The sequence below is a fragment of the Acomys minous genome (assembly GCF_964271855.1).
Source record: "Acomys minous genome assembly, chromosome: 8".
Taxonomy (NCBI): Eukaryota; Metazoa; Chordata; class Mammalia; order Rodentia; family Muridae; genus Acomys; species Acomys minous.
This window is the reverse complement of record NC_140489.1, coordinates 93,536,120-93,549,710: the sequence shown is the minus strand read 5'-3', so window position 1 is coordinate 93,549,710 and position 13,591 is coordinate 93,536,120. Positions and strand designations below refer to the sequence as shown.

The 13,591-nt window shown below is 42.2% G+C and overlaps 1 protein-coding gene across 4 annotated transcripts in view; it reads left to right on the top strand.

Annotated features, from left to right (window-relative positions):
- The window catches only part of CYRIA (CYFIP related Rac1 interactor A), a 108,378-nt gene that overhangs the window by 71,016 nt on the left and 23,771 nt on the right, over positions 1-13,591 (top strand). For all 4 annotated transcript variants that reach the window (XM_084793015.1, XM_084793017.1, XM_084793016.1 and 1 more), the window contains one exon: positions 3,194-3,273. In XM_084793015.1, coding sequence (XP_084649141.1) covers positions 3,204-3,273 — 70 coding nt within the window. In that variant the 5' untranslated portion in view covers positions 3,194-3,203. The remainder of the gene's footprint in view (positions 1-3,193; positions 3,274-13,591) is intronic.

Below are 13,591 nucleotides of genomic sequence, written 5' to 3'. Positions count from 1 at the left end.
TCCAACTTACTTATGTCAGAGTCTGTATCCTTCAGTAGGGTATGAAATATTATTCTTCTATTGAGTGACATAAAATATGTCTAATCTCAAGTATTACTCTATCTTAATTAAGCTGTCTCCCTAGCACTGTGGTGCACTGTGCATGAAGAAGCTATTTGAACAGATCAGAGAGGCCCTGCCATGAAAGATTTAGGCACAGGGGTGGTGTTGGAGGTGGGGGTGGGGCAGGGTGTGCTTTCTAAGTGGAGTTTGGGATTCAGCTTAAAAAGAACCATGTTGGCCTGAGGATGTAGCTCTAGATTTCAGTGATAGTATATTCAAGGCCTTGGGTTGCATTCCAGATATGTGTATAATAAGGAAAGAAATGGCTCTGTTTGGTGGCCATCTTTGTGATGTTCCTGTGCATGTGGTAGACTTAACTGAGAACAGAAGCTCATGTATTATTGACTGTGGAGAAATGTAGTATACATCACATCTTTTCCCCCATGAAGAAGACGAAATGAAATATTTCTACAGGAACTTAGAGGTCTTACATTAAATTTGGAAGATGTACTTCCAAGTTTCTATAGGAACAGAGTTAACCCCTAAAGTGTGTCATGCCCCTGAGTCATTGTTCCAGATGTTTCTGGCTTGAGATCCCACACATCTAGAATTCCAAATGTCCCAGGTAACTAAACATGGCTAATGTTGGAACTGTATTCCAAAATATTTACCATAATTGGCCAACCATCTCAAATAACCTTATGAAGAGTTTAACATTTGGTGCCATCTCCACATCTGTTTGTTTCAGGCTTTTACACATTTCAAAGGCTCGGCATACTCCCCACATTCTGGCAGGACAGTCAGGTACAAGACCAGCACTTAGAAAGAATGCGAATCTGAGATACCTTCTTAACAGCAAAATCGAGGAGTTAATATTTAACTTCCATTAAGTTGTTAGGCACGAAAGCCAGCCTACTATTAAGTGAATCATCTTCCTTTAAAAAGTGCCTGCAGCTCAGAACCAGAATTGCTCATAACAGGGCTTGAGAATATCGCCTAGTGTAGAATGTGCTGTACCAACCCTGAGCTTTAGCGTTTGCATGTGGCTTGCTCAGATGCATTTACACAGGAAGTGTGTGTACAGGCAGGGGATGAAAATCAGAATGGCAGAAAGGAAAGGTAAAAATACTTCTTCAGAAGAGAGAAATGCAACGTATTCCTCCACTGGTTTTCTCCTCTGGAGAGCAACATGCAGCCTACCAAACCCATCTTCGGGCAGGGGGTGCAGGGGAATCCTAAGTGTGTCTGAGGGCTCTTAGGATCATCATGACGTGGTGATAATGGCAGTGAAGGGCCATCATCATCTATAAAGCAGAGGTAGATGAAGACCTTCCAGAGAGCGCCAGCCCTGTCCTGATTTCAGTCCCATAAACATGCTGAATGAGAGAGATGTGTGGGTGAGTGGCCTCCCAGAAAGCAGGTGATGTCTAGGGCTGAGAGCTGTAGAAAGTTTGATGTTTACTTTTTTAAAAATAATGCTTTCCATTCAAAACAAAAACAAGAAAATTACCATTCTTTCCATTTTAGGTTGACGACTGTAGATCCTGTAGATGCGCTAATAGAGCTGCGTTTCTCTGCTGGTTTTACCTGCATTTGTACATGTCTCAGGCTATTACTTATTTCTTTCAACATCTGTTTTTAGTTTTATTCATATTATTAGTTATGTGTATGAGTGTTTTGCCTGCATGTATGTATGTATACTGTATGCATGCCTGGTCCTCATGGATGTTCAGAGAGGACATCAGAGTCCCTAGAATTGGGGTTACAGACAGCTGTGAGTCATCATGTGGATGCTGGCATCAAAACATGTCCTCTGCAAGAGCAATGGGGGCTCTTAATCCCTGAGCCAGTTCTCCAGCCCTGTGGGCTGCTGTTTCATTGAGAATGACTTTCTTGGTATCATCCTTTTCATTTAAAAAAATGTATTTACTATTATTATGGTGTGTGTGTGTGTGTGTGTGTGTGAGAGAGAGAGAGAGAGAGAGAGAGAGAGAGAGAGAGAGAGAGAGAGAGAGAGAGAGAGAGAGAGACTCTCATGTGCATGTACTGTCACTTATATGTAGAAGTCAGACAACACCTTAGCAGATGGAGTTGGTTCTTTCTTTCCACTGTGTAAGGTCTGGTAATTGAACTTGAGTTGTCAGGCAAGTGCCTTTGCTTTACTGAGCCATCTCAACAGCCCAGGGCTTTACATCTTTGTATTTTATGTAGCAGTGTTTTATCACTGAAACGCCAAATGATGAAAACCTGTCACTGGCCTAGGAGTTTCAATTTGAAAAATCTTGCATCTCATGTACATCAAGAGAGTCCCTGGGACCCTAAGTCTGTTTCCTGCACTCTTTCTCACAAGCTTTAGGAAATTTATGCTGGGCATGGTGACTCATGCCTGGAGCTTCAGCACTTGGGAGACTAAGGTGGGAGGATCGTGAATTCACAGGACAGTATGGGCTACATAGCAAGACCCTAGAAATCTGAGATACTTAGCAAGTCTGAGAGAGAGATGGCAGGAAGGGAGGAAGAGGAAGGAAGGTAGGGAAGAAAATTTGAGAGAGAGAGAGAGAGATATGGAGGGAGGGAGGGAGGGAGGGAGAGAGGGAAGGAGGGAGGGAGAGAGGGAGGGAGGGAGAGAGGGAGGGAGGGAGGGAGAGAAGAGAAAAGAAGAGAAGCCCTCTCCATTCCTGGCAAGTATTTTAATGACACCCTGTGTGTCATACCTGTCAAGTAACATGATTTGGTCTACACCAGCAGGAAACAAAGCAAAGCAGAGGTGTCATGTATACAGTTACATGGGCTTGTAAAAGGGAAAGGGGAATATTTTATAGGAAGAGCCAAAACTCTGCTTCAGAGATACTTCCTTGCTAAGAGGTTGCTCACTTGTTACTTTCTTTAGTGAATGAGACGCAGGACGCAAGAGTGTTCTTCGGAGGCCCATGGCACACATTTCCAGAACTGCTGTGCTTTGGAAAGATGCCCCTCAGAGACATTTAGCTCTCTGCAGCTCAGGGATGAGCTGTGAGGTGACAGTTCTGAAGGTTCATCTCCAGTAATGGAGCTGCTCTCCTCAGGACGTGGAGGAGGAGGTGGAGCTGTGTGCATATGAGTCAGCTTTTCACATTCCTGACGGTGTTTGCTTCTGTGTTGTCTTCCCCAGGTTTGCTGGCATGGGAAACTTGCTCAAAGTCCTGACCCGGGAAATTGAGAATTATCCACACTTCTTCCTGGATTTTGAAAGTAAGTTCTAGCACTATAATGCAATAATGGAAACTTTCACTTGCTTTGTAGCTTGTTCTTAGGGAAATTATAGAGACTTTGTATGAGAGTCAAACCAAATCCAAATAGTACCTTGCATTTCTTTATGGCATTGTTTCCAAGCCTTTTCCTTCACCTTTTAAAAAAAATTTTTATAAATATTTTCTTTGATTTTTATAAGGATTAGCTTTGGCAGGATATACATAAATCTCTATCATAGATCTTCCCTAACATTTTGTATATAATACTATTCCACATTCTAAGGAAAAAATGGCAAGCACGTTAACTGACATGGTTCATCATTAAATATCCCTATGCATGAGAGGAAAAAGTGACCACTACCAGAAATCAGGCTCCGTACTTCTCATCATAGCCGTATATTTTATGTTTTCTTTGATAGTATAAAATTATTTCAGGATTATAACCATTTTGTCCAAAAGGTTATTGTCCTGGATTTTATTGTCAACTTGACACAACTTAGGGTTTATTAGGAAGAGAAAAGCTCAATTTAAGAATTACTCAACCAGATTAACCTGTGGCTGTGGCTGTGGCTGTGGCCATGTCTGTGGCTATGGCTGTGGCTGTGGCCGTGGCCGTGGCCGTGGCTGTGGCTGTGGCCGTGGCCGTGGCTGTGGTTGTGGCCATGGCTGTGGCTGTGGCTGTGGCTGTGTGGTATTGTCTTGGTTGTTTACTGTGGGCAGCATCATCCCTAGGCTGCTGATCCTGAACTATGTAAGAAAGCTAGCTGAACATAAGCCAAGGAGGTAGCCAGAAAGCAAACAAGTAGGGATATTTCCTGAGAGTTTCAGTTTCAGTTTCTGCCCTTTTTCCTTCAGTGATGGGTTGTGACCTAGAAGCATAAGCCAAATAAACCTTTTCCTCCCTGAATTGCTTTTGGTCAGAGCATCAAGAAAAAAGCTAAGTAGAACAGTTAGGTCTCCTTTACCAAAAACATTATAATTAAACATTTCTGATGTAAAATAGACTAAAGGTCTTTATTAAATAAGCAGACATTCTGTTTTGCTAATTTTATTGACTGAATCTATGCTGATTCAAAGTAGACTGGCATTCCCACTCTCTTCCCCTTTGTGCATATGGCCTGCCTGCATGCAGATGTGTGGGTGACATATGGGGGTGCACACAGGCTACAATATGCATGTGGAAGTCAACTTTCAGGAATTTATTCTTAGTTTGCACTTTGTTTGGGCAATTCTCTCTTCTTGGCATTTCTGCCTCCAACCTGCATACTTGAAGCTCAGCAGCCAGCAAGCTTCTGGGTGATTCTTCTGCCTCTGCCTCTCCTTTCATCTTAGGAGTGCTGGGGTTATAGACATCCACTACCCTATCCATTTAAGAAAAACAAAACAAAACACGGGCTCGAGGTCTCAGGCTTGCATGGCTAGTGCTTGTACCCACTGAGCCATCTCTCTGCTCCCATAAGTGCCAGGACAGCTGGATAGATCTCTAATGTGTTCACAGCTGCTAAACGTTTTAACTTGTTTGAAACTTTAATTTGTCAACTATTTATCTCCATTAAAGAAAATGGCTAGAGTGTCTGCACATATAGATTGAATTATCTAGCAGTTTTGTTAATTAAATACCAAAAGACCTTTTTTGTACAATGAAAGCTCTACAGGTCTTGTGTTGTGTCCTTGATGTGTTTAAAACAGCTGCTCAAAAAGGAAAATGTCTCCAGAACTCATGACTTCTGATGGCTAAACTCTAATTATATTCCCTGAAAGATACTTCACTTCTGATGTAACTCCGCTCCTCCCTGTTATCCCTTGGCTTGGTTTAGCTTAACACTATGGTCTCATTTCCGCTTAGTTTGATAAGGATTTTAGCTCAAGAAATGAATTTATCTGTGATTCTTCTGAAATCTGTGTCTATATGTATGTATGTATGTACGTATGTGTGTACATATTATTGTTAAAGTAAGATACATCAATAATACCCTTATGTAAATTAGCTGCAACCCTAACATCTTACTTTGTTACTTTAACTTTAACCATCTCTTTCCGTTTTTATAGCATGCATTGTGCATTATTGCATTCAATGTATACAGATGTTATGGATAATGTTAAAGACTCTATTTGTTCCCAGTTTTAGAACATCTAGGAGCCCAGAATAACCCTATGTCCACCCTTTCTGGGAAGCCCTCAATGCCGTATGCATCTACTGTGACTCCACCCACCTGCTGGAATTTGGAGGCTCCCACTACTTATCTAATTGTCTTGATTTTTTTTTTCTTTCTACACTGCCACCAATGTCAAGCCACTTGTCAGGGTTAATCTTCCAAACCTTGAAAGAGTACAAATAAAACCTTCAAGGATTTAAGACAGTGGTTTCCAACTGATCCTCCCTGGGCTCAAGCCCCTCCCTGCCGCACAGCAGGCAGGGTGGCCAAGAGCTGGCACAGTTCCTTTTCCTTGTTGTCATGATACTCTGATCTGCTCAGCCCTGTTCTTCGGACACTGTTATGCTATTTAAGGAAAGGTCCTGGGAGTAAAATGATGTGTTTAGAAGGACTGAAATTTGATGTCCATGATATAAAAACTCTCTTTACAGATATTGTAATTTCTTCAAGACAAAGAAATGAATGCTGGATTTCTGTGTCTGGTGGCTTTTTGTTAGTATAACTGTATACTTTGTTAGTATAGTATAACTGCAATCTATAAGGAGAATCTAAATTTAGAAAAATGTACAAAATTCTGCTTCTTTTTCCAAAGATAAAATAAAATGAATCCCCTTTTATATTTTCCAGAAGGTTAGTTTTATGTTCCCTAAACTCTGAGCTGTGGTCACACAAGGAATGATTAGGGAGGTGACATGGATCCCTCTAGCTCTCCCTCTCTGCTTTCCTGGCCCCAAATGCTCCTCAGAGCAGCGTTTTAAAACCACGCTACCATCGTTCTGTTCCTGACAGGGAAAAACTTGTCTTATTCCTCACCAAACTAAACACATCTCGTGAAAAAGCAAAACAAATAATTCAAAACAAACATTTTTCTCCTAAACACACACACACACACACACACACACACACACACACACACACACACACACACCACTGAGACAGGGATTCTCTGTGTAGCCATAGCAGTCTTAGAACTTGCTCTGTAGATCAGGCTAGCCCAGAACTCAGACATCAGCCTGCTTTTGCCTCCCAAGTGGTGGGACCAGCTGCTATTAAAGGTTGCACCAACCCCACCACCCTTGGCTTAAATATCCTATTTCTTGAGGTTTTCAAGAAAGAACAATTATTGATTAGAGAAATGGAAAATGTGGACTTCAAGAAGGATTTTCCCTTGAGTCTGTAGGTTGCAGCTCTGCCAAGACAGGGTATGCTGAGTATGATATGACATCCATGTCGGCCACACCCCAGCGGGATTTGGAGCTAAATGAGAGTAGCTTCATGGAGGAGTCACAGGAGAGCCCAGAAACCAGATAGACATTTAGTTGAAGACAAACTAGGAGACTTTTGAAAGGCACAATAAGCCACCAGAGGACAAAAGGGATCGAAACTAGCATCTAGGCTTTGGAAAGGGAGGGCCACAGAAGGACTAGAACATACATTGCAACAGGTGGCATTTTAATGAGTAGTTTTTCTGCAGGCACAGATGGGGTGAGGAGTTTTCCCACAGATGGAAATAGTGTGATTAAAGACACGGAGATTTGAAGAGGAAGGGTATTTGAAGAACAGAAAGAAGTCCAATTTACACAGGGCCCCCAAAAGCCTCTTGGGAGAAAGAGGACAGGAGATTTGAACCAACAGAGGCTTGCTTAGGCTGTGATGAGTGCAGGTGCCAAGCCGAGGCTGAAGGACCACAGTTGGGGCTTACCTCCAGACAGAATAGCTGAAGTCTCTACGGAAAGTGGGAGAAGAGATGAGAGCTGAACAGATGAGAACTTCAGGCACCACACTGAACAGGGTTTGAGCGGATAAACGGTCCTGGGAAGATGCCACAGTAGAGAGATAAAGGCTATCCTACTAAGTGGAGTCCTGGGGGCAGAACCCCTATTTATTTTGTGACCCAGCACCTAGCCTTCTGCTGAGCAGGGGTTAGAGGGCCACATGGGTGTCAGGGGTAGATGATGGCCTTGTGAAAGAGGAACAGAGCAGGCCAAATCTAAGCTGTGAGGAGAACACAGAGAGTGCAAATGAGTCCAAATATAGACACACAGTGATCGAGGAAAAGACCAATGAAAATGGGAGATGCTCGCTCAGCAGTCAAGTGTCACCAGGCACCCTGGGAAAGAATATTTGTGATTCCTTGCTTTCTAACCAAGGCCGGGTGGTGGAGAGTTAAGGAGTGAGGGGCAGAGAGAGGAAGGAAGGCTGAGCAGCCTGTAGTAACAGCTTAAATGAATTTAGCACGTCTGCTTTTAGTGTTGACTATTCCTTTTGAAGTCAGTGATGGGATATAATTGGACTGGGTCAAATAGATATAATTAAGCTGGGTCAAAACATACTACAAAATTAGCTACATGTGTCCTTGGGTTCCTCGGTGGCAAAGATCGGATTTAAATTCCTGTTGACCTTTGCGGTCAGTTCTACACTTCATGTTCATATTTTTTCCACAGACCTTTAATACCTTTTTTCATTGCATCTTTCATCCTTTTGCTTTTTTTTTTTTCCTTCTCTCTCTCTCAGCCTCCTCACTGTGCCTCCATTTCCTCTTTGACAGCCAGGAGGCAGGGCTGTGGTGAGGGAGATCAAGGAATGCCATTTCAGTGAGTGATAGTTTGAAGGACATTATGCGAGAAGCACGGCTGAAGCCCTGTCTACTGCAGATTGCTCATTCAGAGCCTCCATGATGGCCCCCAAAGTGGACAGCAGGCATCCGCTGTGGCTGCAGGAGTTCCCACACTGGAGTGATTAGACTCAGCTAATGAACTCCTTTTTATAAAGGTAGCTAAGCTTCATCCCCCCAAAAATCTGACTCAGTGGTCTAGTCTGCTTACCCCACGGTTCTGGCTGCTTCTGATATTCAACCAGATTGATAACCACCTTTAACTAATGCATCCCGTTACCCACTATGGTGTGTGATGCCAGGGGAGCTACAGCAAGTGACCTTTTAAGTTTTGAGTGATATTCTCCAACACAGTAGAAGTTCAAGTAACTTACAGGGTTTCGTGATTGTGATACCACTTAGGCCATTACAAAACTGTGATCTTAGAACTCAAGAAATAGACGAAGGAATGTTGTGAGTTTGAGATGATTTGTGACTTATGATAATAATAAGTATCAATTAATTGTATTAATCAAATTATTAATAATTATCTTAAACTATTCAAAAGCAACTCACCTGGAAGGAAGTTTTTGTCTACCAGAAAACAGTGTCATCTATCAAAGATTGCTCTGAGATGTGAGCAGGCATTTCTACAGCAAAGATAAACAACTATCCATGGGAAATGAATATTCATTATCATCAACTAGGAGAGAAATGCAAGGTAGACAACTACCATGAGCAAATACCCACTAGGGTGCGTGTCATCAAAAATGGAGATGATAATAGTGCTAGTGAAATAATGAAGAAATTAAAATTCTCAGGCAAGTGGGGAAGGAAAATGGTGTATCTGTTTTGAGAGATATTCTGAAGTGTTCATAGGTTAAGGTTCAAGTTACTATATGATCAGACTCTTCTTGTATATCCCCAATAAAATGAAAACATACGCATAAAACACGTATTTGACTGCCATGTGTGACATTATTCATAATAGCTCAGAAGTAAAACCCAAATGCTCATGAAGCAATAAAGAGGCAAGTAAAATATGGCAAATACATTCTATGGAATTTTATTAATCAATAAGAAATATAAATTACTGAAACATTCTACAGTATTGACAAACCTTGAAACCATTGAGCTAAGTGAAAGAAGCCATGGCAAAGACCGCATACGGAGTCCACTTGTAAAGAGTGTTAGAATAGTCAGATCTGTATGTAGAGACAGGGAGACCAGCTGTTCCAGTGGTGTTTCGTAGCTGGTTGTTCCCTGACTCGCTTGAGTCAGCTCCATTTCCCCCATGTTGCTTCCTATAAAAACTCTGACTTGACTGTGGTTCGGAGGCCACATCTCTTGACTCCCATGATTCCATAGGCTCCTATGGATGACCACTGCTTCAGACACTCACAGGACCCAGAGTGTGGGAGTATTTAAAACCTGAGCTCTTTGCTATGCCTCCAGCTAGACCCAGTGCTCCACGGCCACGGCATCTTCTTATGTTTTGTTTCCTGCTCTCAATTTTTCTCGTCAGCATTGGGTTCATGGTACCATGCTGACAAGTTGACACCAAATTTCAATTCTGTCATGAACTCTGAGAGCTTGTTGGCTTCTGGGCCAGTGTCTGTGCATGGTTTAACTGTGAATATTTCCGTTATTTTCTTCCTACCTACATTTGTGGAAGCTTTGCCTCCCTGCCTTCATTGCCTAGGGTAGTTGTCTTACTTTTTACTCCATACACAGCCCCAGCTCTTGCAATAAAAATCTCAAAGGCTTGCCTCGTGTACTATATGGCTTGTTCTCTTTGTTAGAAAAAAAGGTAATATTCTTGTGATTTTTATTTGTTTTCATAATAATATGAGGATTCATTACAGAGCTAGATTTCTACACAATAAAATTAATGTTCTTTTGTGTCGTTGAAAATATAGTTAGCACACAGTGAGGTTTCCTCTATTGTCTCAAAATGAAAACTAACAGACGTTTTTTTACTAATTAAGATTGAAACTGATTCACAAATAAAGTTTTAATTATTTTTAATTCTTTGGTATTTTCTGTTCTACCATGAGTTCTATCATCAGATCAGATCTTTAGTTGTACAACGCATTGCTGTTAACTAGCCAAATCATTGCACCCTGCATCTAGAACTTACTCATTTTGCTTAACTGAAGCTTTATCTCTGCTAACTAGCCAGTTGCCCCCGACCCTGTGCCCCTGATGCTACTCCACACTGCATCTGTTACTTGATATTTTCATGTACATCACATAGGTGAGATCACACAGTGTGCATCTTTTTGTAACTAGTTTACGTCAATGAATATAACATCTTCAGGGTTCATCCTTATTTTGTGTACTGTAGGACACAAGAACACCAGTGTACTTGTATTTGTGCTGCCTTTTCCACTCTCCCTTCATTTTAAATGGGAACAGAATGATTGCCTTATAGTTATTATGATCCAGCTCTCCAAGCAACCTTGAAGGGTATTCTGGATACCAGTGGCTCTTAGTCTTGCTGTAAATGACTGGAGATCTTGCAGTTTGCTCAGGGAGGCAGGCAGAAAGCTGCCATCTGTGATGCAGTGCTGTTTCAGGCATTATGTGACACCCTATCAGCCACTGAAGAATGTAGGTTTCTGCTGCTGTTGTATAGTATCCTCATCACTAGTGTTCACTCTCTGGAGGTGAAGATGTATGGAAAACCATGTCTTAGATGGTTGTCTCTTCCTGTGTCTGCCATCTTGTTGAGCATAATTTCATTGGTTTTGGTGGACACTAATTGAGTGACCATATGGAAAGCATCCTCCTATTTTTAAGGAGGCTGCAGCTATGAACATGAATACTTTCTGAGGGCAAAGAGACCTGAAAAGATAAGATGTGCCATAGTACTACAAGTGTCCTAGAAGGACTTAACCCCTTCTTGAAGGCTTGTTGGCTTCTGGGCCAGTGTCTGTGCATGTTTTAAATGCGAATATTTCCATTATTTTCCATTATTTCATTGGGAAATAAAATATGAGCAGAGCAGAGACAATAGTATGGGAATTGCATACCTCCCAAATAGAGATCAGATACTCTACTAGCCAGAAGAGCAGATCCTAAATTAGTCTAAAGGAATATTCCTTAGTAGAGAGTATGTGGGGGGGGCTGGGGAAATGGTTCTGCAGTGAAGAACACGTACTATACCCACAGAGCCCTCTCCCCATATTCTTCTTGCAGAAGACCCATGTTCAATTGCCCACACCCACACTGGCTGGCTTACAACCTCCTGTAGTTCCCCTCCAGAGGAAACCAATGCCTCTGGCGCATACACACACAGACACATATAGTTAATAATTAAATATAAATCTCTTAAAAATGTGTTCTTCTGAGACAAATTCATAGCTAAAAAAATTAATTCTGGGATAATAGTGATGTGTAGAGAGTGATTATAAGAAACCTATAAAAATCACCCTCTCGATGGACTTACAAAAGCCCTTGGTCTATTCTAGGGAACAATGGTTCGTATCAGGCTGGTCTCTCATCTAGGATCTCTTTAAGGACTCAGGTCCACTTCCCGCCACAAGCGATCTCTTTTTCCACCTGTTGTCTGTCATTATTTCATCTGCTAAAGTGGCTCAGAGGAGGTTGGAGAATCTTCAAGAGGGAGAAATATTGTTTTTTCTAATAAGATGATCACATGTCTTCTTCTAGTATGCTTACTTGACAAAAGACAAAAAAAAAAAAAAAAAAAAAAAAAAAAAAAAAAAGAATAAACCTGCAAAGCAGTTTACGGATCTCACACAAATACTCATTGACACAGATGCTCTAACAGGGGCTGGAAGGGTGATTCAGGGGCTGAAGTGTTTATTGTGCAAGTGTGAGGACCCGAATTTGGACCATGCAGAGTCATGCAAAGCTGGATATGGTAGTGCACGTCTATAACTCAGCGATTGTCACCTCGAGATGGGAAGGAGAGACATAGGAAGCCCTGCAAGCTCATGGGCCAGCCAGCCTGTGTACACAGTGGTGTGCAAGGGACCCTCCCTCAAACAAGGTGGAAATAAGGACTGACACCTGAGGTTGTCCTCTGGCCCCTGGACATATGTGCCTATAACACACACACACACACACACACACAGAGAGAGAGAGAGAGAGAGAGAGAGAGAGAGAGAGAGAGAGAGAGAGAGAGACAGAGACAGAGAGAGAGAGAGACAGAGAGAGAAAGAGAGAGAGAGAGATTTCAAATTCCATAATATTCTAGCACTCCAGCTTTCTATGACCTTTAACCTTCTCCAAATCCACCCCCCCCCCACCTCCCTTCAGGTAGGAAACACACAGGGCTACTATTAACTTCCCTTTCTTGGCCCAAGATCTAATCTAGAGCTTAGAGAGGTTGGCTGGCTTGCCCTGAGGGCAGCATTCAGTGAGTGTTAAGTTGGTATAGGATTTGATCTCAAAACCACACCCTTTAGAGTACCACCTCCACCTAGGGATCCCAGTGTGGCAAAGTAGACATGCCTTCACTAACTATCGTTTACCCACCCAGTCCCTGCTGTGATTGTTCCATGGAAAGATCTCTGGGCTCTGGTGTGTGATGACTAATGTCCTGTCCAAACAAATGTGTCAGCCCGGTCTCACTTACATTTTCCAATGGCCTTTTGCAATTTCATGCTGCTTCCGTAAACAGTATCTTGCTATAGATTATTACCGTTTTACATCCCCCAAAGTTAACACCAGGCAATTATTTATGTCTATTAGTTTATTCTGAAGACAGGAAGGGTTGCGAGAATAAGGAAGTGGGTGGGAAGAGGGGCCATAGATTTAATTTATGGCTTGGGTGAATCCCTTCTGCGGTTCCTCGCTGCTGTGTTTACCAAGCAGTCATTGGGGCACCGAGACAGTCATACATCCTCATGATGAAATGCCGAGGCTGCCTTCAAGACCAAAGATGTCTCATAAATTGCATCTTCTCCTTAGATTATTTTAGGTTAACTCACTTCTCTGTCAGATTGTCCTTCTAGGCTTAAGTAGGCTGTGGGGAAAAGGTGAGGCCTTGGCTGACTTATAGAGATTAAGCCTTTGATTTGACAGCCTCTTTCTAGTTTGAGGCCCACTGTTGTTCCCTGTGGTAGCTTTACTGAAAATCCTTCTGACAAACAAAGGTAGCTCCTTTCTTCCCCATTAGCACAGAGGAATGCCAAGCATTCTGCTTGCTTTGAAAAAAAAAAATCAGAGTCCTCCACAGGGATATCTTCTACCTAGCCTCTAGTGACACCCAAAGCATTGGCACTTAACAAGCACCATCACTGGTAATTACAAGCTGAAGGAAGAGAGGTCAGTGTATTCCCTGCCTGTGAGCAAAATTAACATCCTTCATCTTAACTGATCAATGGTGTTTCATCTATTAAAAATTGTAGGCACGTGCAATTTAGTGAGTTCTTGACAACAAAAGTGGGTGTGTAAAGTCACGGTATGTATGATGTGTTGTCACACTTTCCACAGCATCGAGTCCAAAATGAGCCTTAAATCATCGCCTGGATAATGACTAGGATACAGGTGCTCCAGACCTCCAAGGAGTATTGGTTTCTGAAATTGCCTGTGTAAAT